Source organism: Aotus nancymaae, unplaced genomic scaffold (genome assembly GCF_030222135.1).
Source record: "Aotus nancymaae isolate 86718 unplaced genomic scaffold, 86718_ANA_hifiasm-v0.15.2.pri h1tg000014l, whole genome shotgun sequence".
Taxonomy (NCBI): Eukaryota; Metazoa; Chordata; class Mammalia; order Primates; family Aotidae; genus Aotus; species Aotus nancymaae.
Window position 1 is genome coordinate 124859248 of NW_026988425.1, and position 21810 is coordinate 124881057.

Sequence of the window (21810 nt, forward strand, 5' to 3'; positions counted from 1 at the left end):
CCCAAGTTATGGCTGTCTTTCCAGCAAAGAGTTAGGAGTTAACTTTTCCATCTGTTTAATCTCCTTTAAAAAAGGATGAGCCACACGCTAGGTGACCGCTGAGAATCCCATCACACACTGGCGGCCTCCCTCCTCCCCCACAGGGGGCCTCAGCACTTCTGACCCGGCCGAGTCTGGTTGCTGACTGGCGCCAGGCAAACTGCGGAAAGCACACCCGGGCTCGCGGAAAGCGGGAGGAGGGGGCTTCCTAGGGGCGGTCTGGTCCCCATCGCCGTCACGAGGAGGGAGTCCCGGAGGACTGGACCCCAGAATCTTCCCGGCTTTCTCCCGAGTGATTGCCCAGCGCAGCTTCTGGCTGAGAGCGGGAGCGGGCTGAGGGGGACCGAGAGCGGAAGGGAGAGGCAGAGCCCGGCCTTGGGCAGCCCCTGGCCTGGCTGGAGGCGCCTGTGGAGAGCCCGCTCGGTGGAGACTGCGGGTGGAGGCGCCCGGAGCGTACCCAGCCGGGGGTACCTCCCTCTCGCACCCCGGCCTGCAGTTCCCCCGGAGGCCGCCCAGACGCCGGCCTGGGCGAGAGGGATGGGGGCGGGGGCGGGGGCGGGGCTCGTCACGTGGAGAGGCGCGCGGGGGCGGGCGGGGCGGGGCGGGGGCGCGTGCCCGGCTCCTTAAAGCGCGCGAGCGGGGCGGAGAGGCGGCTCAGTGGCTGCAGGCGCAGGCCCGGGCGACAGCCGAGACGTGGGGTGCGCCGGCTCGGCAGCTCCGGGGCTCGGCAGCTCCGGGACTCAACATGCGCTGCTCGCCGGGAGGCGTCTGGCTGGCGCTGGCCGCGTCGCTCCTGCACGGTAAAGCCGCCGTCTCCCCGCCCTCCACTCCTCCACGGGATCCCGGCACATCCCGGGCGGTTCTGTGGCCCCGCGCCTGGGCCAGGTTTGGGGTCTCCGCCGCCGGCGAGGGCAGCGGGGGCGCTGCGGGGGCTGCTTGTGTGGGCTACCCCGGGTGGGCGGCGGAGACGCGGGCAGGGGGGCGTGGGTGTACCCCTCTCGCCGGCCTGCCTGAGCCCCCTGCTCGGGTCTCCTCTCCTTAGTGTCCCTGCAAGGCGAGTTCCAGAGGAAGCTCTACAAGGAGCTGGTGAAGAACTACAACCCCTTGGAGAGGCCGGTGGCCAATGACTCGCAGCCGCTCACCGTCTACTTCTCCCTGAGCCTCCTGCAGATCATGGACGTGGTGAGTCCCGCCTGGCTGCAGGGCTGCCCTCTCCCCTCCCTGGGCTCCGAGGGGCTTTTTAGAAAGCGTCCGATGGCCGGCGGGGGAGCTCGGCTGGGACACCCTAGTTGGCCCCAGGCGAGGCAGGGCCATGCTCTGAGACTGTCCCCAGTCTGCCCTCTCCCGAGTGTCTCAGTCCTCGGTCTCCACGCCCGCCAAGGAGGGACCTGGTGAAGCTTGTTCCATCACCCCGGCCACCTGTGCGTGGGTACTTGGGTCCCGCCTTTCCTTCAGTTTAAAAACGCAAGCATCCTGAACTGGGACTCAGTAGCAAGAACACGTGACGTTCACTTTTTAGTCTCCCTTATGGTGTAAGTGTTGACATGCAGTCCAGCATTGGGTGTCAGTTTAGCCACTTCTAGACTTTTCTGCCGCCTATGGTATATAACTTCTTTGGTGGGGCCTGGCTCTGAGCTTTGCAGCTGGCGAATCTGTCCAGGCAGAGGGCAAGAGGGGTAGCCGTAACCCACTGCGCCCCCATCCTAGCAATGGACGTGCTTTGCCTTCCTGGTGAGGACAGGTACCAGGAGTCCTGCTCTCAGGACTCTGGGCTCCCCACCAGGAATACACGTGTCTGTCCCTCCAGGCAGCTGCCACCGGCTCCATGGGCCTCTTGCCTTGCAGCATTTAATGCCCATTTCAGTTGGCCAATCTGTGTAAACTTGCCTTTTGTTCCTCTATGGTGCTTTGGTTATTCAATATTCATTGGTATATTCTCCATACGATACAAATACTTCACACAAGTGTTTGATTCATTATAAATAGGTTTGGTGTCTTGTCTATACAGAGTATCGGATCCTATCGTGGAGCACCCTGGAGTGGGGCAAGGTGGGCACAGGGCTGATGATGTTCATTGGGAGGGAGAGCATGGTTGGAAAGAGGTGAGAGAATAGCCACAATTCGTGGTTAAAAAAGAAATAGTGCTAAGAGCCACCTGGCAAAGTAGAATAAGATAAGAGGTGATATTTCATAATCCTACAAATAAAGTTACCCTCACTATCATGTTGATGAATGGTGTATCACTTAACCTTGTTAAAATTGCTGTGGTATGTTGCTTCCCTTCCAATACTACACTGGCCTCAAATGTGTACTTCCTCCTACAGGCAGAATCATGCTTTAAAATATTGAATGTGTATGCGAGGATGCGAAAAAGTTATTAAGAGAGAAGAGCTATAGGGGAAGGCAGGTGCAGTCTCATGGGTTGCAAAACAGCAAAAGTTGCTGTTTATGGAGCAGCTCCTCACTTACTTTAAGGAGCTCAGAATTTGTATTTGGGATCCTCGGTGGGTTCTGGCTCTGTTGGTTTCTGGGTGGCTGGTGTTAGGGAAGTTTCTTAAGCATCTTGAGCCTTGGCTTTCTTGTTAATAAAATGGACACTGTAGTACCCTATCAGTCACTGTGATCAACTAAAGAATATGGAAACAACTTGAAGGGACCTTAAAGCTAGATACGTGATTATGGTCATTTTCATGCAGAAACCACATGAAAAAGGACCAGGCAGCAGAGCTGACACACTCCGCAAGTGTTGTATGATAGGGTGAGAAAGGGACTATACCTGCCTCTTCCCCCATTTGCCCAGGGTCAGCTCCAGCCAGGCTGCCTCCCTTGGAGTGGGTATCCCTGTGTTGCCTGGATGGGGGTGATGATGCAGTAGCCCCTAAGTAGAGGAACAGCAGGAATCAGTAGAGCAGGCTCCTGAAGTTGCTAAGGCTGCGGCAGCCCCTTTTAGAGAAGGGACCACTCATGGAGAAACTGCAGGCTTTTTTCTGGGCATGTCTGCTTCTTTAAGAGAGTCTTAGGAAACCAAGTTATTATGAGAAGCGTTGAGTCTTAGGAGAAGTTTAGGCATAAGTTAGTGTTACACCACATGAACATTTAAAAATAACAACTTTTGTTATGTTAGAAAATTATGAAAATAGCAAATTGGAACTTTGTGTCAATGATATTCCAGTGTCCTTAGGAAATGCATGTGAAGAAGGCTATCAGCAGCCAGAGGTCATGGGAAGGGGGCAGGAGAAATTTCTCTCCCACCTTGGCCATAGGGTGGGCTGTGAACACATTGAATTTCCCAGCCAGTCAATGCTGTGTGTTCAGGGAGTGACCTTGAACAAACTACCTTACCTTTCCAAGCCCCATTTTCTCATGTGTTAAATGAGAATAATAATACCTGCTTCAGAGACTTTTGAGAGGATTAAATAAGAGAAAGTGGTTGCTGCACACTGGTGATTCACTGAAGGTCTGCTCCATCTTAATTACGTAACTACTCAACTCAGAGGTCAAGAAGTTCATGCCTAGAAAGGTGTGGTCACTTGCCCAAGGTCACTGTGATTAGAGGGAGGGCTTTGAGGAAAACCAACATTGGACAAGTCCTTTGTCTTTAATCTGCTGCTTCCTTTAGACTAGGTAACTTCTGCAGAACACAGTCATTTAATTTATTTAAACTGGATAAATTGTAACCAATTTAATGTGACTTTCCTGAGATCCTGGATGAAGTTGAAGTCTATCAGACATAACGAAATATGCAAACATTTGTATTCCAGCCTTATTGGCTCTGCCGGGTTTTTGAAGTGGAGCCAGGTCTTTCCAGCTGAAATCTCAGCACTCTGGACAGAGACACAATGGTTCTCATAAAGGCTTCCTATGGCAAAATCTCGGCTGATATAGACTCTCTTTATACATTTGTTGCCCATTTTAACTGGGCTTGTCTAGAAACCACAATAGTTGGTTTTCCTCCTCCCAAATATTGTTACTGATTCCTTTTTTGTCAGCACAGATTCCTGACGGGAGTGATAGAGAGACAGCATATGATGTTACATGTTTTATTTTTGTGAAGGATCATTTACTCTTTCATCAGTTTATTCCACACATGCTATTGAGCTCCTATTGTGGACTTTGACAAATGCTGAGAATTAACAGATGAATGAGGGATTATTTTTTCTTTCAGAGATCTCATGATCTGGCTAGAGAGATTAGCAAGTAGATCCAAAATTACTACATGTGATGAAATTTAACATAAATATGTACACAAAGTGCTAGGAAACATTGTTCCCAACTAGGGCAGCTGAGAGTGGCTTTAAAGAGATAGTGGTTAGAGTTCTAAAAATGAGAAGGAGTTTGCCACTGAAAGTAGGAAATCCTTTCCAGGTAATGGGAACAGGCTGAGGAGAGACTGAAGTGCAGTGGAGGACAGCTCACCTTCAACAGGGTGTGTTTTGTGGGATACTGGCAACCTGTGGATCTTCACTACAGGCTGCAAGACTTCTCAGAAAATTTAATGTGTTGTGTTTTTTGAGACATTCTAAAAGACCAATATAGTACTGACCAAACTACTGATAGTTTTACAGACCCTTTGGTAAGAATGATGCTTTAGAACCTTACATTGGGGAGGTTATGATTTTTTCTTTGGTAGGAGGTGCAGAATGAGTCTGGGGGACAGTAGGTTGCAGTGTGTGAAGTGTCCTGAGTTCCTCCGCAAGTTTACATTTCAGCTGGCCCTAGTCTGGGCATCTCTGAGGACATTAGGAGGCAGTGTGCCAGGGGTTTTGGAAGCTGTAAGACAAGCTTGCCATGCATATTTTCCTAGAAATGGAAATGGTCCAAACCATGATATTTGTATTAAATTCAAGTATAAATTATAGATTGGAATGAAAAAACTTTGCATACATTTTAGAGGCACAACGTGAGCCTGCAAAGGAATTGCTTGACCTGCTGTGGTCTGTTCTAGTTATTCAACAGGCCCCTTCATAAAGCAGTAGGCAGTGGGGGAAGGTATGGTGGATTTTTAAACAGGGGAGGGAAGTAACCAGATCTCTGTTTAAGCAGAAGATGCTGAGAGCAGTGAGTGTGAGATGGGTTAGAGAGGGGGAGAGAAAGGGAAGAGATAAGGAAGTTGGAACTAGGATGGCCACTGTGGGGATGTGGAGAAGGGGGCAGATTTAAGAGACATTTTGGATACACCATCTATGATGTGTAACTGTGTATATAAACATCATGAATATACATCAATAAATTTGCTGCGTGGAAGTGCCTAAATTATTCTTAAATGCATACTGACTTCTGGTGATTATTAATTTACTTCCTGGGCTTGTAACTGGGCTGGGAATGAGATAATATGTAAGAAATCATTTTGAAGTGATGCATATGTAAGGTTGTAATCTGCCAAGTTTCTATAATATTTCTCCTTTATTTGTGCTATTTGGTCAGTCACCTGAGCACATGCATCTAAAGGCCATTCTAAGTATCAATTTGCATGAAATAAATATGCATTGGTTATGAAGCATGTCTAGAAGTCAAGGTTTTTAAAATGAATAATGTGAACAAACATGTAATTTTATACAAATGTAAAACACATAATTATACAAAATTGATTCTTTTGGTATCTTATTGCTTTGAAATACAAATTCAGCTTTTTGAAAGCTTTAGCCACAAGACAGTAGAACTAAGTGGTCATGCATTTAGGCTTTGCTACTGAAGATGGCAGGCAGGGCTGTGGAGCCCAGTATCCTAAGGGCTTATGTGTTATCCAAATTCCTTTGGGTAGCCCTCTGCTTAGGTTAGCAAAATTTATGATTTCACATTCATTAACCACTATTTAAAATATTACAACTCCAACAAAATATTATCAAATATTATAAAACTCTAATCAGGTATTGGTCTTTATAATTTAAAAACAAATTACTTTTATGAGCAGTTTTAGCTTCACAGCAAAAGTAAGATGAAGGTGTTGGGGTTCAGGGGAGCCATCGGCTCCCCTGAGAGGACATTTCTCCAGGTTCGTGGTCTGTCACTCTCTCAAGAATGAGAGAGGAGACCACGGCACAGTGCGCTCGTGAAATAGATACCAGACCCCAAAAGTGTTGCAGAAAAGTGATTTATTTAGGCAGAGAGAGATAAAGGGGAAGGAGAGAGAAAGAAACAGCTAGCTCTCAGACTGAATGAGAGAGAGAAAAGCCACTCTCACACTGAGTGAGAAGGGTTCCCGGACGGAGAAAACCAGAGAAATGGAATCCAGAAGAGGAAAGACAGCCTCCACACTGGGTGGAGGGGGACCCCAGAGGGGAAATCCAAGAGGGGAAAGAGAGCTCCCACTATGTGGGAGGGGATTCCAGGGAGCTGGAAATCTGGCGTGGGTGCAGGGGAATTTCTCCTGGGAGAAATTCCCACCATCCCAAGTTCCTCTGACCAATGAAAGGAGTTCCTTTAAACTTCCGCTGGGGTGATTGACTCAGTTTCTTCCCGAGCCCTCGAAATTTAAACACGAACCGTTAAATCTCCGGTAGAGAGATGGGAGGGGGGCATGATGCTGGGAAGTTCTTGCCCCTAAAACTACGCCCCCTGTGGACTTGGAAAGAGAACACATTCCCTCAAAGGTTCAGAGATTTCCCCCAGCTTCCTCAATTACCAACATTTCCCACTAGAGTTGTATATTTGTTACAATTGATGAACCTGCATTGACACATCATAATCACTCCAAATCCATAGTTTATAAGAGGATTCCCTCTTGATTTTGTACAATCTGTGGGTATGGGCAAATGTATAATGGTGCAATGTATAATACCATCATTATAATATTGTACAGAGTATTTTTACTTTCCTGGAATTTCTTTGTGCTCTTTTTATCACTACCTTCACCACAACTCTTGGCAGCCGCTGACCTTTTACTGTCTCCATTGTTGAACCTTTCCCAGAATGTTGTATGGTTGGAATCATATAGTATGTAGCCTTTTGAGATTGACTTATGTCACTTAGTAATATGCATTTATGCTCTTTCCATGTTTTTTCATAGCTTGATAGCTCACTCCTTTTTTGCACTGAATAATATGCCATTGGTCTGGGTGTAGCACAGTTTATTTATCCATTCACCTCCTGAAGATCTTGGTTGCTTCCAAGTTTTAGCAATTATGAGTAAAGTTACTATAAGCATCCTGTGCATATTTTTATGTGAACATTAGGCTTCAGTCCTTTGGGTAAATACCAAAGAGGGCACTTGCTGGTTCGTATGCTAAGAGTATGTTTAATTTTCTGAGGAAATCACAGACTGTCTCCCAAAGTGGATGTACCATTTTACATTCTCACCAGCAATGAATGAGAGCGCCTGTTGCTCCACATCCATGTCAGCCTTTGGTGTTGTCAGTGTTCTGGATTTTGATTATTCTAATAGGCGTGTAGTGGTATCTCATTGGTTTACAATTTGCATTTCTCCACTGACATATGATGTAGAGTATTTTTTCATAACTTATTTGCCATCTGTATATCTTCTTTGGTGAGGTGTCTGTTAAGGTCTTTGGCCAAGTTTTAAGTGTTTTTTGTTTCTCGTTGCTGAATTTAAGAGTTTTTTGTGTATTTTTGATGACAGTCCTTTATCAGGTATGTCTTTTGGAAATTTTTTTTCAGTCAATAGCTTGTTTTCTCATTCTCTTTACATGGTATTTCACAGAACATACATTTTTAACTTTAGTGAAGCCCATCTTTTCAATTCTTTCTTTTATGGATTGTGCCTCTGGTATTGTATCTAAAAAGTTATTGCCATATCCAAGGTCATATAGATCTTACACTATTATCTTCCAGGAGTTTTGTAGTTTTGCACTTTACATTTAGGTCTGTGGTCCATTTTGGGTTAGTTTTTATGAAGTGTGTAAGGTCCGTGTCTACATTTTTCTTTTCGCGTGTGGTTGTCCAGTTGTTGCAGCACCATTTGTTGAAAAGACAATCTTTGCTCCATTTTATTGCCTGTGCGTCTTTGTCAAAGATCAGTTGATTATATTTATGTGGGTCTATTTTTTGGCTCTCTATTGTGTTTCATCGATCTATTTGTCTATTCTTTCATCAATACCACAGTCTTGATAACTATAGCTTTATCATAAGTCTTAAAGTTTGATAGTATCAGTTCTCCAGCTTTATTGTTCTTCTTCAACCTTGTGTTGGCTATTCTGGGTCTTTTGCCTCAGTCTACAAACCTTATAACTGCTTTATTGATACCCACAAAATAACTTTCTGGGATTTGTTTGGGATTGCATTGAATCTATAGATCAAGTTGGGAAGAACTGACATATCGACAATAGTGAGTTTTTCTATTCACGAACATAGACTAGCTATTTAGTTCTTCCTTAATTTGTAAGACTTTTGTAGTTTTACTCATGTAGATCTTGTAAACGCTTTGTTAGATTTATACCTAAGTGCTTAATTTTTGAGGGGTTAAATGGTATTATGATTTAATGTCAAATTCTACTTGTTAATTGCTGAAATATAGGAACGCCATTTACTTTTATGTGTTAACCTTGTCTTCTGCAAAGTTGCTGTAATTGCTTATTAGCTCCTGGAGATTTTTTTTTTTTTTTTGGTCAGTTATTTTGGATTTTCTATGTAGATGATCATGTCATCTGTGATTAAAGACAGGTTTACTTCTTTTTTCTCAATCTAAATACTTTTTATTTCATTTTTCTTGTCTTTTTGTATTAGCTAGTATTTCCAGTATGCTATTGAAAAGGAGTGGGAGAGGGGATATCTTTGACTCCTTTCTGATCTTAGTGGGAAAGTTTCAAGTTTCTTATTAAGTACGATGTTAGCTATAGATTTATTGGATATGTATACACATAAATATAAATATGTACTTATATTTTGTGTATATACATATATACAAAATTAAACTATCTTCATATGTGTATATAAATATATGTATATATACATATATAAAGTATATAAATTTATTTGCATTTCTATATAAATATGCATATATGTACATATATTTTATATTTTTACATTTATATGTACTTATATTTTGTATATATACATATACATATTTTATATATACATATGCAAAATATAGATATACACACATATACAAAAAACCTAAACTAACATCATGCTTAATGATATATATATATATTTACCAAGTTGAGGAAGTTCTCTTCTATTCCATTTACTGAAAGTTTTTATGATGAATAGGAGTTGAATTATGCCAAAATTGTTTTCATCTATTAATGGAATCATATGATTTTTCTTTCGTAGCCTGTTGATGTAATGGATTATATTAATTGATTTTTTAATGTCGAGCCAGCCTTGAATATCTAAAATAAATCCCACTTGATCATGGTCTATAATTCTTTTTGTACATTGTTGGGATCAATTTGCTCATTTTTAAATTTTTTGTTGAGACAAGGTTTCACCATGTTGCCCAGGCTGATCCTGAACTCAGCTGATCTGCCTGTCTTAGCCTTCCAAAGTGCTGGGATTGGAGGCGTGAGCCACCACAGTGTGCTACTATTTTGTTGAGCATTTTCGCATCTGTGTTCATCAGTGATACTGGTTTGTAGTTATCGTTTCTTATACTATCTTTATTTGCTTTTTGTATTAGGGTAATGCTGGCCTCATAGAATATTTTAGGAAGTATTTCCTCTGCTTGTGTACTCTGAAAGAGACTGTAGATAATTGGTATAGTTTGTTTTTTAAATCTGTAGGCTTCACCAGTGAGCCCCTCTGTGCCTGGTGCTTTCTGCTTTGGAAGGTTGTTATTATTTGATTCAATTGCTCTAATAGGTGTAGGCCCATTCAAATTGTTTACTTTTTCTTGTTTGAGTTTTGAGAAATTTTGTCTTTCAAGGAGTAGTCCATTTTGTCTAGGTTATAAAATTTGTGAGCATAGAATTCTTCATAGTATTTATTTATTATCCTTTTAGTGCCCATAGAATCTGTAATAATGTCTTCTCTTTTACTTCTGATATTAGTAATTTATGTCCTTTCTCTTTTTTTTCTTATTTAGCCTGGCTAGATGCTTATTGATTTTATTAATCGTTTTACAAAAAACAGATTTTGTTTTTGTTCATTTCCTCTATTAATTTCTTGTTTACAATTTTGTTGATTTCTGCTGTAATTTTTACTATTTCTCTGCTAATTTTGGATTTAATTTGCTCTTTTATTCCCTAGTTTCCTAAAGTAGAAGCTTAGAATATTGATTTTTAGATCTTTCTTTGTTTCTAATATTGTATTCAATGCTATAGATTTTCCCCTAAGCACTTCTTTTGCTGCATCCCACAAATTTTGTTTTGTTTTCATTTTCATTTAGTTAAAATATTTTAATATCTCTTGAGAATTCTTCTTTAAAACATACATTATTTAAAGGACTATTGTTTAATGTTTACATACTTAGGGATTTTTCAGTAATCTTTCTGTTACTGATCTCTAGTTTAATTTCTTTGTGTTCTGTTAGCAGGCAACGTGTCACTTCTTTTAAATTTGTTAAGGTGCATTTTATGGCACAAATGTGGGGAATATTCCATGTGAGCTTGAGAAAAATGTGTATTCTGCTCTTGTTGGATGAAGTAGACTATAGGTACTGCTTTTATCCAATTGATGGACAATGTTTTGAGTTCAGTCATGTTTATGCTGGTTTTCTGCTTGCTGGTTCTTTCAATTTCTGGTAGAGGGGTGTTAAAGTTTCCAACTTTGATAATGGATTTACCTGTTTATCCTTGTAGGTCTAATAGTTTTTGCCTCATTAGATTGATGCTGTGTTTTGGGGCACATACCCATTAAGAATTGTTATGTCTTTTTGGAGAATTGATCTTTTTGTCATGAAGTAATGTCCTTTTTATCCCTGGAAACTTTTCTTGCTTTGAAGTATGCTTTATCTGAAATTTACATAGCTATTCCTGCTTTGTTGGATTAATGTTAGCATGGTATGTTTTTCTCTATCCATAAGATGCTTTTAATTTATATGTGTTTTTATATTTAGGGTGAGTTTTTTGTAGGCACATAGAGTGGGGTCCTGTTTTTTGATCTACTCTTACAGTCTCTTTAAATTGATGCATTTAGAGCATTCAAAGTGATCATTGATATAGTTGGATCAATATCTATCATATTTGCTACTGATTTTTTTGTTGTCCTTGTTCTTTATTTCAGTTTCTGTTTTTCACTCTGACTTCTATGGTTTAGTTGGGCATTTTATATGATTATATTTTCTCTTCTTTCTTGGCACATCAGTTATAGTCCCCCCCCTTTTTTTTTTTTTTTTTTTTTTTTACTTTTTTAGTGGTTTCCCTAGAGTTTGCAATGTACATTTACAACTAATCCAAGTCACCTTTCATATTACATTATACCACTTCCACTTCATGGGTAATGCTAGCACTTTATAATGTAAAATAACATGAATTTCTTCCTCCTGTCCCTTGTACCATTTATTTCTTATAAGGTGCATGTGTGTGTATATATACATGGCTTGCTGTTTTCTGAGATTCCTGGATGTGTGGTTTGGTGTTTGATACTAATTTGGGGAAATTCTCAATCATTGTTTCAAATTCTTCTGTTCCTTTTTCTACTTCAGTAGTCCCCAACCTTTTTGATACCAGGGACCGATTTTGTGGAAGACAATTTCCCCACATGTGTGTGTATCTATATATACACACACTTATGTATTGTATATGTACATATGATATATACGCATAAGTATAATAAAACACATTGTTGCTATTGTTATTTTGAGCAGACTTTGTTAGATAAATTAATAAGAAAAATGAAAGTTTTTATTTTGCCTTCACTTCTTCCTTCTTTGGTGGTCTTAATTTCGATACAACTTTCAACCTGTATCATTTCCCTTCTTTTTAAAGTATTTCTTTTAACATGTTTTCAAGGGAGATCTGCTTGTAACAAATTTCTTCAATTTTTGCCTGAGAATGTATTTTTTTCTTATCCTTTGAAGGATAGTTTCAATAATTCTAGATTTGTGACTTTCAACTCTAATTATTTTAATCTACTCCCTTCTTACTTGCATGGTTTCTGGTAAGTCAGATGTAATTCTTATCTTTTCAGTCCTCTAAAGGGAAGGGTTTTTGTCCCCCTTTGTCTTCTTTCAGGATTTTGTCTTTATCTTTGATTGTTTATAGTTTAAAATGATAAACCTAAGTGTTGGATTTGTTTTCCCCACACGTGTCTGGCTTGCTGTTTTCTGAGATGCCTGGATGTGTGGTTTGGTGTTTGACACTAATTTGGGGAAATTCTCAATTGTTGTTTCAAATACTTCCATTCCTTTCTCTGTTTCAGCAGTCCCCAACATTTTTGACACCAGGGACTGGTTTTGTGAAAGACAGTTTTTCCACAGACTGTCCGGGGCCATGGTTTTGCGATGAAACTGTTCCACCTCACATCATCAGGCATTCATTAGATTCTCATAAGGAGTGTGCAGCCTAGATCCCTTGCATGTAAAGTTGACAACAGGGTTTGTGTTCCTGTAAGAATCTAGTGCTGCCGCTGCTCTGACCAGAGGTGGAGCTCAGGCAGTAATACTTGCTGACCTGCCCCTCACCTCCTGCTGTGTGGCCCGGTTTCTAACAGCCCAGGGACAGGTACACAGATCTGTGGCCTGGGGGATGAGGAACCCTGCTCTACTTCTCCTTCTTATATTCCCATCACACATATGTTACACCTGTTGTAGTTGTCCCACAATCCTTGGATATTCTATTCTGTTGTTTTCAGTCTTTGTTCTCTTGCTTTTCAGTTTTCAAAATTTCTGTTGATGTTCCTCATACTAGGGATTCTTCCCTCAGCTGTATCCAGTCTACTAGTAAGCCCATCAAATATATTCCTTATTTGTGTTACGTAATTTTTGATTTCTGGAATTTCTTTCTGGTTATGTCTTAGGATTTCCATCTCTCTGCTTACATTGCCCAACTGTTCTTGCATGGTGTCTACTTTATCCATTAGAGCCTTTAGCATAATAATCATAGTTGTAAATTTGCGTCTGATAATTCCAATACCGCTGCCATGCCTGGTTCTAATGCAGGCTCTGTCTCTTCAAATTGTGCTTTTTTACCTTTTAGTATGCTTTGTGTTTTTTTCTTGATAAGTGGCCATGATGTATTGGGTAAAAGGAACTGCTGTAGATTAGTAAGTTACTAACGTAGCGGTAAGGTGTGGAAGGAAGGGAAGCATTCTATACTGCTATGATTATGTCTCAGTTTTTTATTGAGCCTGTGCCTCTGGATGTAAACTTCATAAGTGTTTCTGAGTTTCTGTCTCCCTGCTTACGTGGGATAGGATGCATAGAGTGGGTGGAGTTCAGTATTTCCCTTCCCCTGGGTCAGGTAGGCTCTGATAATACCCCGGAAGGTTAGACTCTGGTTAATTCATTTCTCCTTATGGCAGGCCTTATTAAGAACAACAGAAAGTTCTGGCCCATTTCCAAATGGCTTTTTTCACCTCCCTCTGATAGAAGCACAAGAAAATATTTCTTCAGTGTTTCCTGTGGGAACCTAGTAGAGCTTCTGGAGGTAAATCTCATGATATTTGGGAGCCCCCATGATTGAATCCTTTTGGAATTTTAACCTTTCAAAGTTGTACACACTGAGTCTCCAGCAATTTCCCAATTCCAGTTCAGGTTTTCTTACTCTGCTGCTGGTTCCTGTGGTGGTTTTTGCTGATTAGTCCCTGCTCTGGAGGTTCCTGGCTGTCTGTATGCCCTTGTTTGTCCCTCCAATCTTGAAAGCAGAAGTTCATCCTGTGTGGCCCCCTCTTTATTTGGCTCCAAGAAAAGCTGTTGTTTTTTTAGTGTGTTCAACTTTTTACTTGTTAGGACAGAGTTGTAACTTCTGAACTTTTTGCATCAGGAACCAGGAATTGGATCTAATAATGTTTTTATGAGATACATTTCTTAAAATTACAAAAGTAATATATGTTTGTACAGGAACTAAATTAAACAAACCAAAAAAAGAATCAAGAAGTTGAAAATCAAGGAGGTAAAAATCAGCACACACAAGGCATTCTGGTAGAGTTTATGCTATCTTCTCTTTATGTTTATAGATGTGTAGAGAAATATTTAAATATTTAAAAGTTATAAGGTATAATAAACATGATGTATGGTGCGTTAAGCAGTATTAACAGGCATTGATTTTAAAGTGGTACACTTAGGCCTGTTAGTAAATTAATACAAGTTTTAAAATACATTTATAATTTTTCTTCATTGACTCTTACCATCACTGCATATTCAATCTGTATTTCTTTTGTAATTTAAAAACCATTGTTAAAAATGTATTTAAATGATTTATGATGATGCTTGTAAGCAACACATAGTTGAGTTTTTTTTTTTTTAAATTGAGTCTGATAATCTTTGTATTTTAGTTATCTTTAATGTGATTACTGATCTATTTGGGTTTAAACCTATCCTTCACTATTTACTTCCACTTAGCCCTGTCTCTTCTGTGTTCTTTTTTTCTCTTTTTTCTTACACTTTTCTGGATTCATTGCTCATTTTATGCTATTCTAATTTTCTCTTCTATTAGTTTGTTAGTCATATTTCTTTCTTTTCATCTTAGAGTGGTTGATCTGGAGATTACAACAGGCATCCTTGACTAAGTAAAGTCTAATGAAAGTCATCAACCTTTCCATACATTGTGAGGACTTTACAACACTTTAATTCCATAATTAAAATTTATCTACTGTTATTGTCATATATTTTAATCATAACAAAAATGGAAACCCAAAGATGTTGATTATAATTTATTTATAGTGCTAGCAATATATCAACAAAGTTAACTGCCTAGCAATACATCACTGCTTATACATTAAATGGACTATTATATAAATAGTAGGTTTTTTTCAAAAGCATATAATCATATTAAAAATAAGATACACAGTGGAAAGAAGACATCACATAAAGTTGTACCTATGGCATTATCCAATTGTTGAAAGAACTGTTTAAGTTCTGTTCTGTGATCCCCATATTTCATATCCTGTGTTGTCATGAATATAATCTGACTGATTATTTTCATGCTGAATTATTCTCTAAAATATTCTCACCTAACATATAACCTGCTTTAGTAAGAAATTACAGGTGGAGATTGTACCCAGTTTGAAAAACAAAGGTAAAATAAGCTGAAAAATAGAAATCAAAGACTTATAGGACTACAACAAAGTATCTAATAATCATATAACTGGAGTCCTAGATACAAGGAGAAAGAAGGTGGAGTTGAAAAGGTACATTAATAATGACTGACACTTCACAAATTCGATAAAAGACACAGATCAATAGATTAAAGAAGTGAGCAAACCCCAAACAAGATAAATCCAAAAGAAATATCCACCATGACACATAATAGTCAAATTTCTAAAAATTAGGGACCATGCAGAAGCCTTAAGAACAGAGAAGGAAAAATGACACATTACCTATACTGCAAAAGCAATTCAAATGACAGAGTACTATTCATTGGAAACCACAGAGTTCAAAAGGAAGTAAAACAACCTTTTCAAATGCTGAAAAAAAAGATCAACTCAGAATCTTAGATACAGTGAAATATACTGGTCAATGAAAGAAAAATGAAATTCTCATATTAAAGCAACTAAAAGATTGTGTTGCCAACACATCTAACTTTAAAAGAATAGCTGAAGGAAGTTCAATAGACAGAAAGGAAACATTAAAAGAAGGAAGCGTGGAGAGAAAGGAGGGAAAAATACAGCAAGTAAAAGTATGGGTAAATACAATATAACTTTTTTCTCTTGTTGAGTATTCTAAATTATGTTGGTTGGTTGAAGCAAAAATTATAAAACTGTCTGAGATGGGTTTAATGTACGTGGAGAAAACAGTAAAGGTAACTACAGGAGAGGATAAAGGGAAGTAAAGTTCCTACACTGCAGGCAAACTAATAAAATAACATTAGTAGATAGTAATAAGCTATTCATAAATAATGATACTTAGAAAAACTCCTAACATTCAAATAATAGAGTATCACTCATTGGAATAATTTATATATACATAAAGAGTTCCACTGAGACACACTGAATAAATCAAAGTGAATTCTTAAAAATGTTCAAATAGCCTATAGGAAGGCAGGTAAAACATAAAAAAGAGAAACAAACAAAAAACAGAAATAAAAGGCACACATAAGCCCCTAACATATCAGTAATTACATTAAATATAAATACTCTTAAGTACTGTCATTTTTTTTTTTATTATCTTAATTCTATATTTTAAGTTCCAGGATACATGTGCAGGTTTGTTACATAGGTAAATGTGTGCCATGGTGGTTTGCTGCACCTATCAACCCCTCACCTAGGTATTAAGTCCAGCATACATTCACTATTTTCTCTGATGCTCTCACACTGCCAGGACTCCCACCCAACAGGCCCTGGTGTGTGTTGTTCCCCCTCCCCCCACACCCCACATCCATGTGTTCTCATTGTTCAGCTCCCACTTATGAGTGAGAATATGCAGTTTTGGTTTTCTGTTCCTGCATTAGTTTGCTGAGAATAATGGCTTCCAGCTCCATCCATGTCCCTGCAGAGGACATGATCTCATTCCTTTTTATGGCTGTGTAGTATTCCACAGTGTATATGTACCACATTTTCTATATTTAGACTATCACTGATGAGCATTTGGGTTGATTCCATGTCTTTGCTCTTGTAAATATTGCTGCAATGAACATAGACATGCATGTATCTTTATAATAGAATGATTTATATTCCTTTGGATATATACCCAGTAATGGGATTGCTGGGTCAAATGATATTTCTGGTTCTAGGTCTTTGAGGAATTTCCACACTGCCTTCCACATGGTTGAACTAATTTACATTCTCACAAACAGTACACAAGCATTCCTATTTCTCCACCCTGCCAGCATCTGTTGTTTCTTGACTTTTTAATAATTGCCATTCTGACTGGCATGAGCTGATATCTCATTGTGGTTTTGATTTGCATTTCTCTAATAATCTGTGATGTTGAACTTTTTTTCATATATTTGTTGGCCACATAAATATCTCCTTTTGCGAAATGTTGGCTCATGTTTTTTGCCCATTTTTTAATGGGATTGTTTGTGTTTTACTTGTAAATTTAAGTTCATTATAGATTCTGGATATTAGACCTTTGTCTAATAGATTGCAAATTTTTTCTCCTATTCTATAGGTTGTGTGTTGATTGTGATGATAGCTTCTTTTGCTATGCAGAAGCTCTTTGGTTAAATCCCATTTGTTAATTTTTGTCTTTGTTGCAATTGCTTTGATGTTTTCAACATGAAATCTTTGCCCATGTCTACCATCCTGAATGATAGTGCCTACATTTTCTTCTAGGTTTTTATAGTTTAGAGTTTTACATTTAAGTCTTTAATAATCCATCTTAATATTTGTGTATGGGTGTCAGTAAAGGGTCCAGTTTCAGTGTTCTGCATATGTCTAGCCAGTTCTCCTAGCACCATTTATTAAATAGGAAGTCTTTTCCCCATTGCTTGTTTTTGTCAGGTTTGTAGACAATCAGATAGCTGTAGATGTGTGGTCTTATTTCCGAGTTCTTTATTCTGTTCCATCGGTCTACATGTCTATTTTTGTACAAGTATCATGCTATTTTGGTTACTGTAGCACGGCAGTATAGTTTGAAGTTGGGTAAAGTGACACCTCCAGGTTTATTCTTTTTGCTTAGAATTGCCTTGGTTATGAGGGCCCTTTTTTGGTTCAATATGAATTTTAAAGTAGTTTTTTTCTAATTCTGTGAAGAATGCCAATGGTAATTTAATGGGAATAGCATTGAATCTATAAAATTACTTTGGGCAGTATAGCCATTTTCACAATATTGATTCTTCCTGTCTATGAGCATAGAATGCTTTTCCATTTGTTTGTATCCTCTCTGATTTCCTTGAGCTGTGATTTGTAGATCTCCTTGAAGAGGTCCCTCACTTCCCTTGTTAGCTGTATTCCTAGGAATTTTATTCACATTGTAGCAATTGTGAATGGGAGTTCATTCATGATTTGGCTCTCTGCTTGTCTGTTATTGGTGTACAGGAAAGTTTGTGACTTTTGCACATTGATTTTATGTCCTGAAATTTTGCTGAAGTTTCTTATCAGCTTAGGAAGCTTTCAGGTTGAGACAATGGGGTTTTCTACATATAGGATCATGTCCTATGCAAACAGAGACAATTGAACTTCCTCTCTTCCTATTTGAATAAACTTTATTTCTTTCTCTTGCCCGATTTCCCTGGCCAGAACTTCCAATACTATGTAGAGTAGGAGTGGTGAGAGAGGGCATCCTTGTCTTGTGCTGGTTTTCATGACAAATGCTTCCAGCTTTTGCCCATTCAGTATGATATTGGCTATGGATTTGTCATAAATGGCTCTTATTATTTTGAGGTATTTTCCATCACATACCTAGTTTATTGAGCATTTTTAACATGAAGGGATGTTGAATTTTATCAAAGACTTTATCTGCGTTTGCCAAGGTAACCAAGTGGTTTTTGTCTTTAGCTCTGTTTATGTGACAAATTACGTTTATTGATTTGCATATGTTGAGCCAACCTTGCATCCCAGGGATGAAGCTGACTTGATCATGGTGGTTAAGCTTTGTGATTTGCTGCTGGATTTGGTTTGTCAGTATTTTATTGAGGGTTTTTGCATCGAAGTTCATCAGGGATATTGGCCTGAAGTTTCCTTTTTTAGTTGTATCTCTGCCAGGTTTTGTTATCGGGATGATGCTGGCATCAAAAAATGAGGTAGAGAGGAGTCCCTCCTTTTCAATTGTTTGGAATAGTTTCAGAAGAGATTATTATTACTACCTCAATTTCAGAACTTGCCATTGGTCTATTCAGGGATTCAACTTTTACCTGGTTCAGTCCTGAGATGGTGTATGTGTCCAGGAATGTGCTCATTTCCTCTAGATTTTCTAGTTTTAAATAAAGTAATTTAATACAGATTGGCAGAGAAGACTAGAAAAACAGGTTCCAATAGTCTTTAAAACACATGATGCTGGAATAACTGACATCCACATACGAAAAAATAAATGTAGATACAACCTTACATCCTTCACAAAAAGTACTCAAAATGGATCACAGGCCTAAATGTAAAATAGAAAACTAGCAGATAACATAGGAGAAAAACTACATGACTTTGGTATGGCGATGACTTTTTAGATGTAACACCAAAGGAATGATCTATGAAAGACAGAATTGATAGACTGGACTTCATTAAAATTAAAACCTTTGCTCTGCAAAAGAAAATTTCAAAACAATGAGAAGCCAAGCCACAGAATGGGAGAAAATAATTGAAAGAGACAAATCAGATAAAGGACTGTTATACAAAAATATCAAACAATGCTTAAAATTCAGCAAAAAGAAAACAACCCAATTTAAAAATAGGCCAAAGACCTTGCTAGAGTTTGTTTGATCCCTCCAAATCTCATGTGGAAACCTGATCTCCAACACTGGAGGTGGGGTATAATGGGAAGTGTTTGGGTCATGAGGCAAATCCCTCATGAATGGCTTGGTACTGTCCTCCTGGTAATGAGTTATTACTCTTTTAGTTCCCATAAGAGCTGTGAGAGCTAGTTGTTAAAAAGAGCCTGGCACCTGTTTCTCTTTCTCTCTTGCTTCCTCTCTTATCATGTGATCTCTACACATGCTCCTCCTCCTTCACCTTTTGCTATGAGTAGAAGCAGGCTGAGCCCTCATCAAAAGCAGATGACGGTGCCATACTTCTACAGCCTGTCGAACTGTAAGCCAAATAAAACTCATTGTTTTATAAATTACCCAGCCTCAGGTATTCCTTTATAGCAACACTAAATGGACTAAGACAGACATTAACAGATACATCACCAAAGAAGGCATACAGATAAGCATATGAAAATATGTTCCACATCATATGTCATCAGAGAAATGCAACGTAAAACAACAATGAGATACCACTACACATTTATTGAAATGGCCACAATCCAGAATAATGGCAACACCAAATGCTGGCAAGAATGTACAGAAATAGGAATTCTCATTTATTGCTGGTGAGAATACAAAGTCATACAGTCACTTAGAATGACAATCTAGGATTTTCTTGCAAAACTAAACATACTCTTACCACTTAATCCAGCAATTGCCCTCCTTGGTATTTACCCAAAAGATGTGAAAACATATGACCATGCAATACCTAAACACAGATGTTTATAGAAGCTTTATTCATAACTGCTAAAAACTGGAAGCAACCAAAATGTCATTCAGTAGGTAAATGGATAATCTGTGGTACCTGGATAATGGATTATTCTTCAACACTAAAAAGAAATGAAATATCAAGCCCTAAAAAGACATGGAAGAACTTTAAATGCATATTACTATGTGAAAGAAGTCAATCTGAAAAGGCTACATCCTCTATGCTCCCAGTTATAGGACCACAGATTCCCAGAGTTGACTTTCTGGAAAAGGTAAATTATAGATACAGTAAAAAGACCAATGGTTGTCAGGAGTTGGGTGGAGCAAGAGATGACTAGGGGGAGCAGAGGACTTGGGGCCAGTAAAACTATTTTGAATATTATATTGGTAGACGCAGGTTATTATACATTTACCCTAACCTACAGACTGTACAACACCAAGAGCAAACCCTAATGTAAACTATGAATTTTGAGTGACAGTGATGTGCCAGTGTAGGTTCATCATTTGTAACAACATACCACCCTGGTCAGGGATGTTAATAATGGGGGAGATTATGCATGTGGGGCGACAGAGGATATGTGGGAAAACTCTTGTACTTTTGTTCAATTTTGCTGTAAACCTAAAACTGCTCTAAAAATACAGTCTATTAAAAACAGTAACAAAAAAGGATGACCAAACTATAAGCTGTCTATAAGAAACTCATATCAAACCATACACACAATCTGAAAATAAAACAATAGAACAAAATATAGCATATAAACTTTAATCTAAATAAATCAGTTGTGGTCTGATATAATATCAAATAAGGCATTCAGAGCAAAGAAAATTACCAGGGATAGGGAAGGACAGAATCTGATGATAAACATGTCAATCTGCCAAGAAAACACAGCCATCTTAATCATGTGTCATCAAACTTCAAAACACTTAGATGACCAAAAATTACAAAATTGAAATGAGAAACAGGAGCATCCAGAATTATAGCTGGAGATCTTTACACTTCGTCTCTCCACAATTGGAAAGAGGAAGAGACAAAAAATCAGCAAGGATACAAGCAAACTTAACAATATCAACCAACAAGATGTAACAAACTTACACAACGCTCCTCTGAACAAAAGCAGAATATACTCTTTTTATGTGGTCATGGAGTACATACCAAAATATGGCATAATCTGGACCATAAAGCTAAAAAATGTAGAATAATTGAACTAACACAAAGTATCATTTGGAATCAAATTAAAATAAATAATGGAAGAATAATAGGAAAATATCCAAAGGCTGAAACACGAAAAATACATGTTCTAAGTAACCCGTAGGTCAAAAAGAAGGAGTCAAGAGAATTTTAAAAAATATTTTGAATATGAAAATACAACATTAAAATTTGTGAGATAGCAAACAATGCTGAGAGGGAAATTTATAATAATAAATATATATAAGAGAAAAAAGGAAAAGCCTCAAATAAATAATATAAGCTCCTACCTGAAGAACCTATAAAAAGAAGAGCAAAAAAAAAAAAAAAAAAAATTCCCAGAGAGCAAGAAGAACAAAGGAAAATAATAGAGGTAAGAGCAGAAATCAATGACATTGAAAGCAAGCAATAGAGAAAATCAATGAGACAAAGAGCTGGTTCTTTAAAAAGATCAATAACATTGAAAAACCTTTAGCAAGACTAACA

At 38.6% G+C, this 21810-nt stretch overlaps 1 protein-coding gene across 3 annotated transcripts in view; it reads left to right on the forward strand.

The window, feature by feature from the left end:
• Nucleotides 1-784: 784 nt before the first annotated feature.
• CHRNA7 (cholinergic receptor nicotinic alpha 7 subunit) overlaps nucleotides 785-21810 on the forward strand; it is a 123960-nt gene continuing 102934 nt past the window's right edge. Inside the window, exons 1-2 of one of the 3 annotated variants that reach the window (XM_012472493.2) lie at nucleotides 785-839; nucleotides 1082-1221. In XM_012472493.2, the coding sequence (XP_012327916.1) occupies nucleotides 785-839; nucleotides 1082-1221 (195 nt within the window). Of the gene's footprint in view, nucleotides 840-1081; nucleotides 1222-21810 lie in introns of those variants that run through there. The other 2 variants (XM_064376339.1, XM_064376340.1) reach the window with 2 other exon arrangements.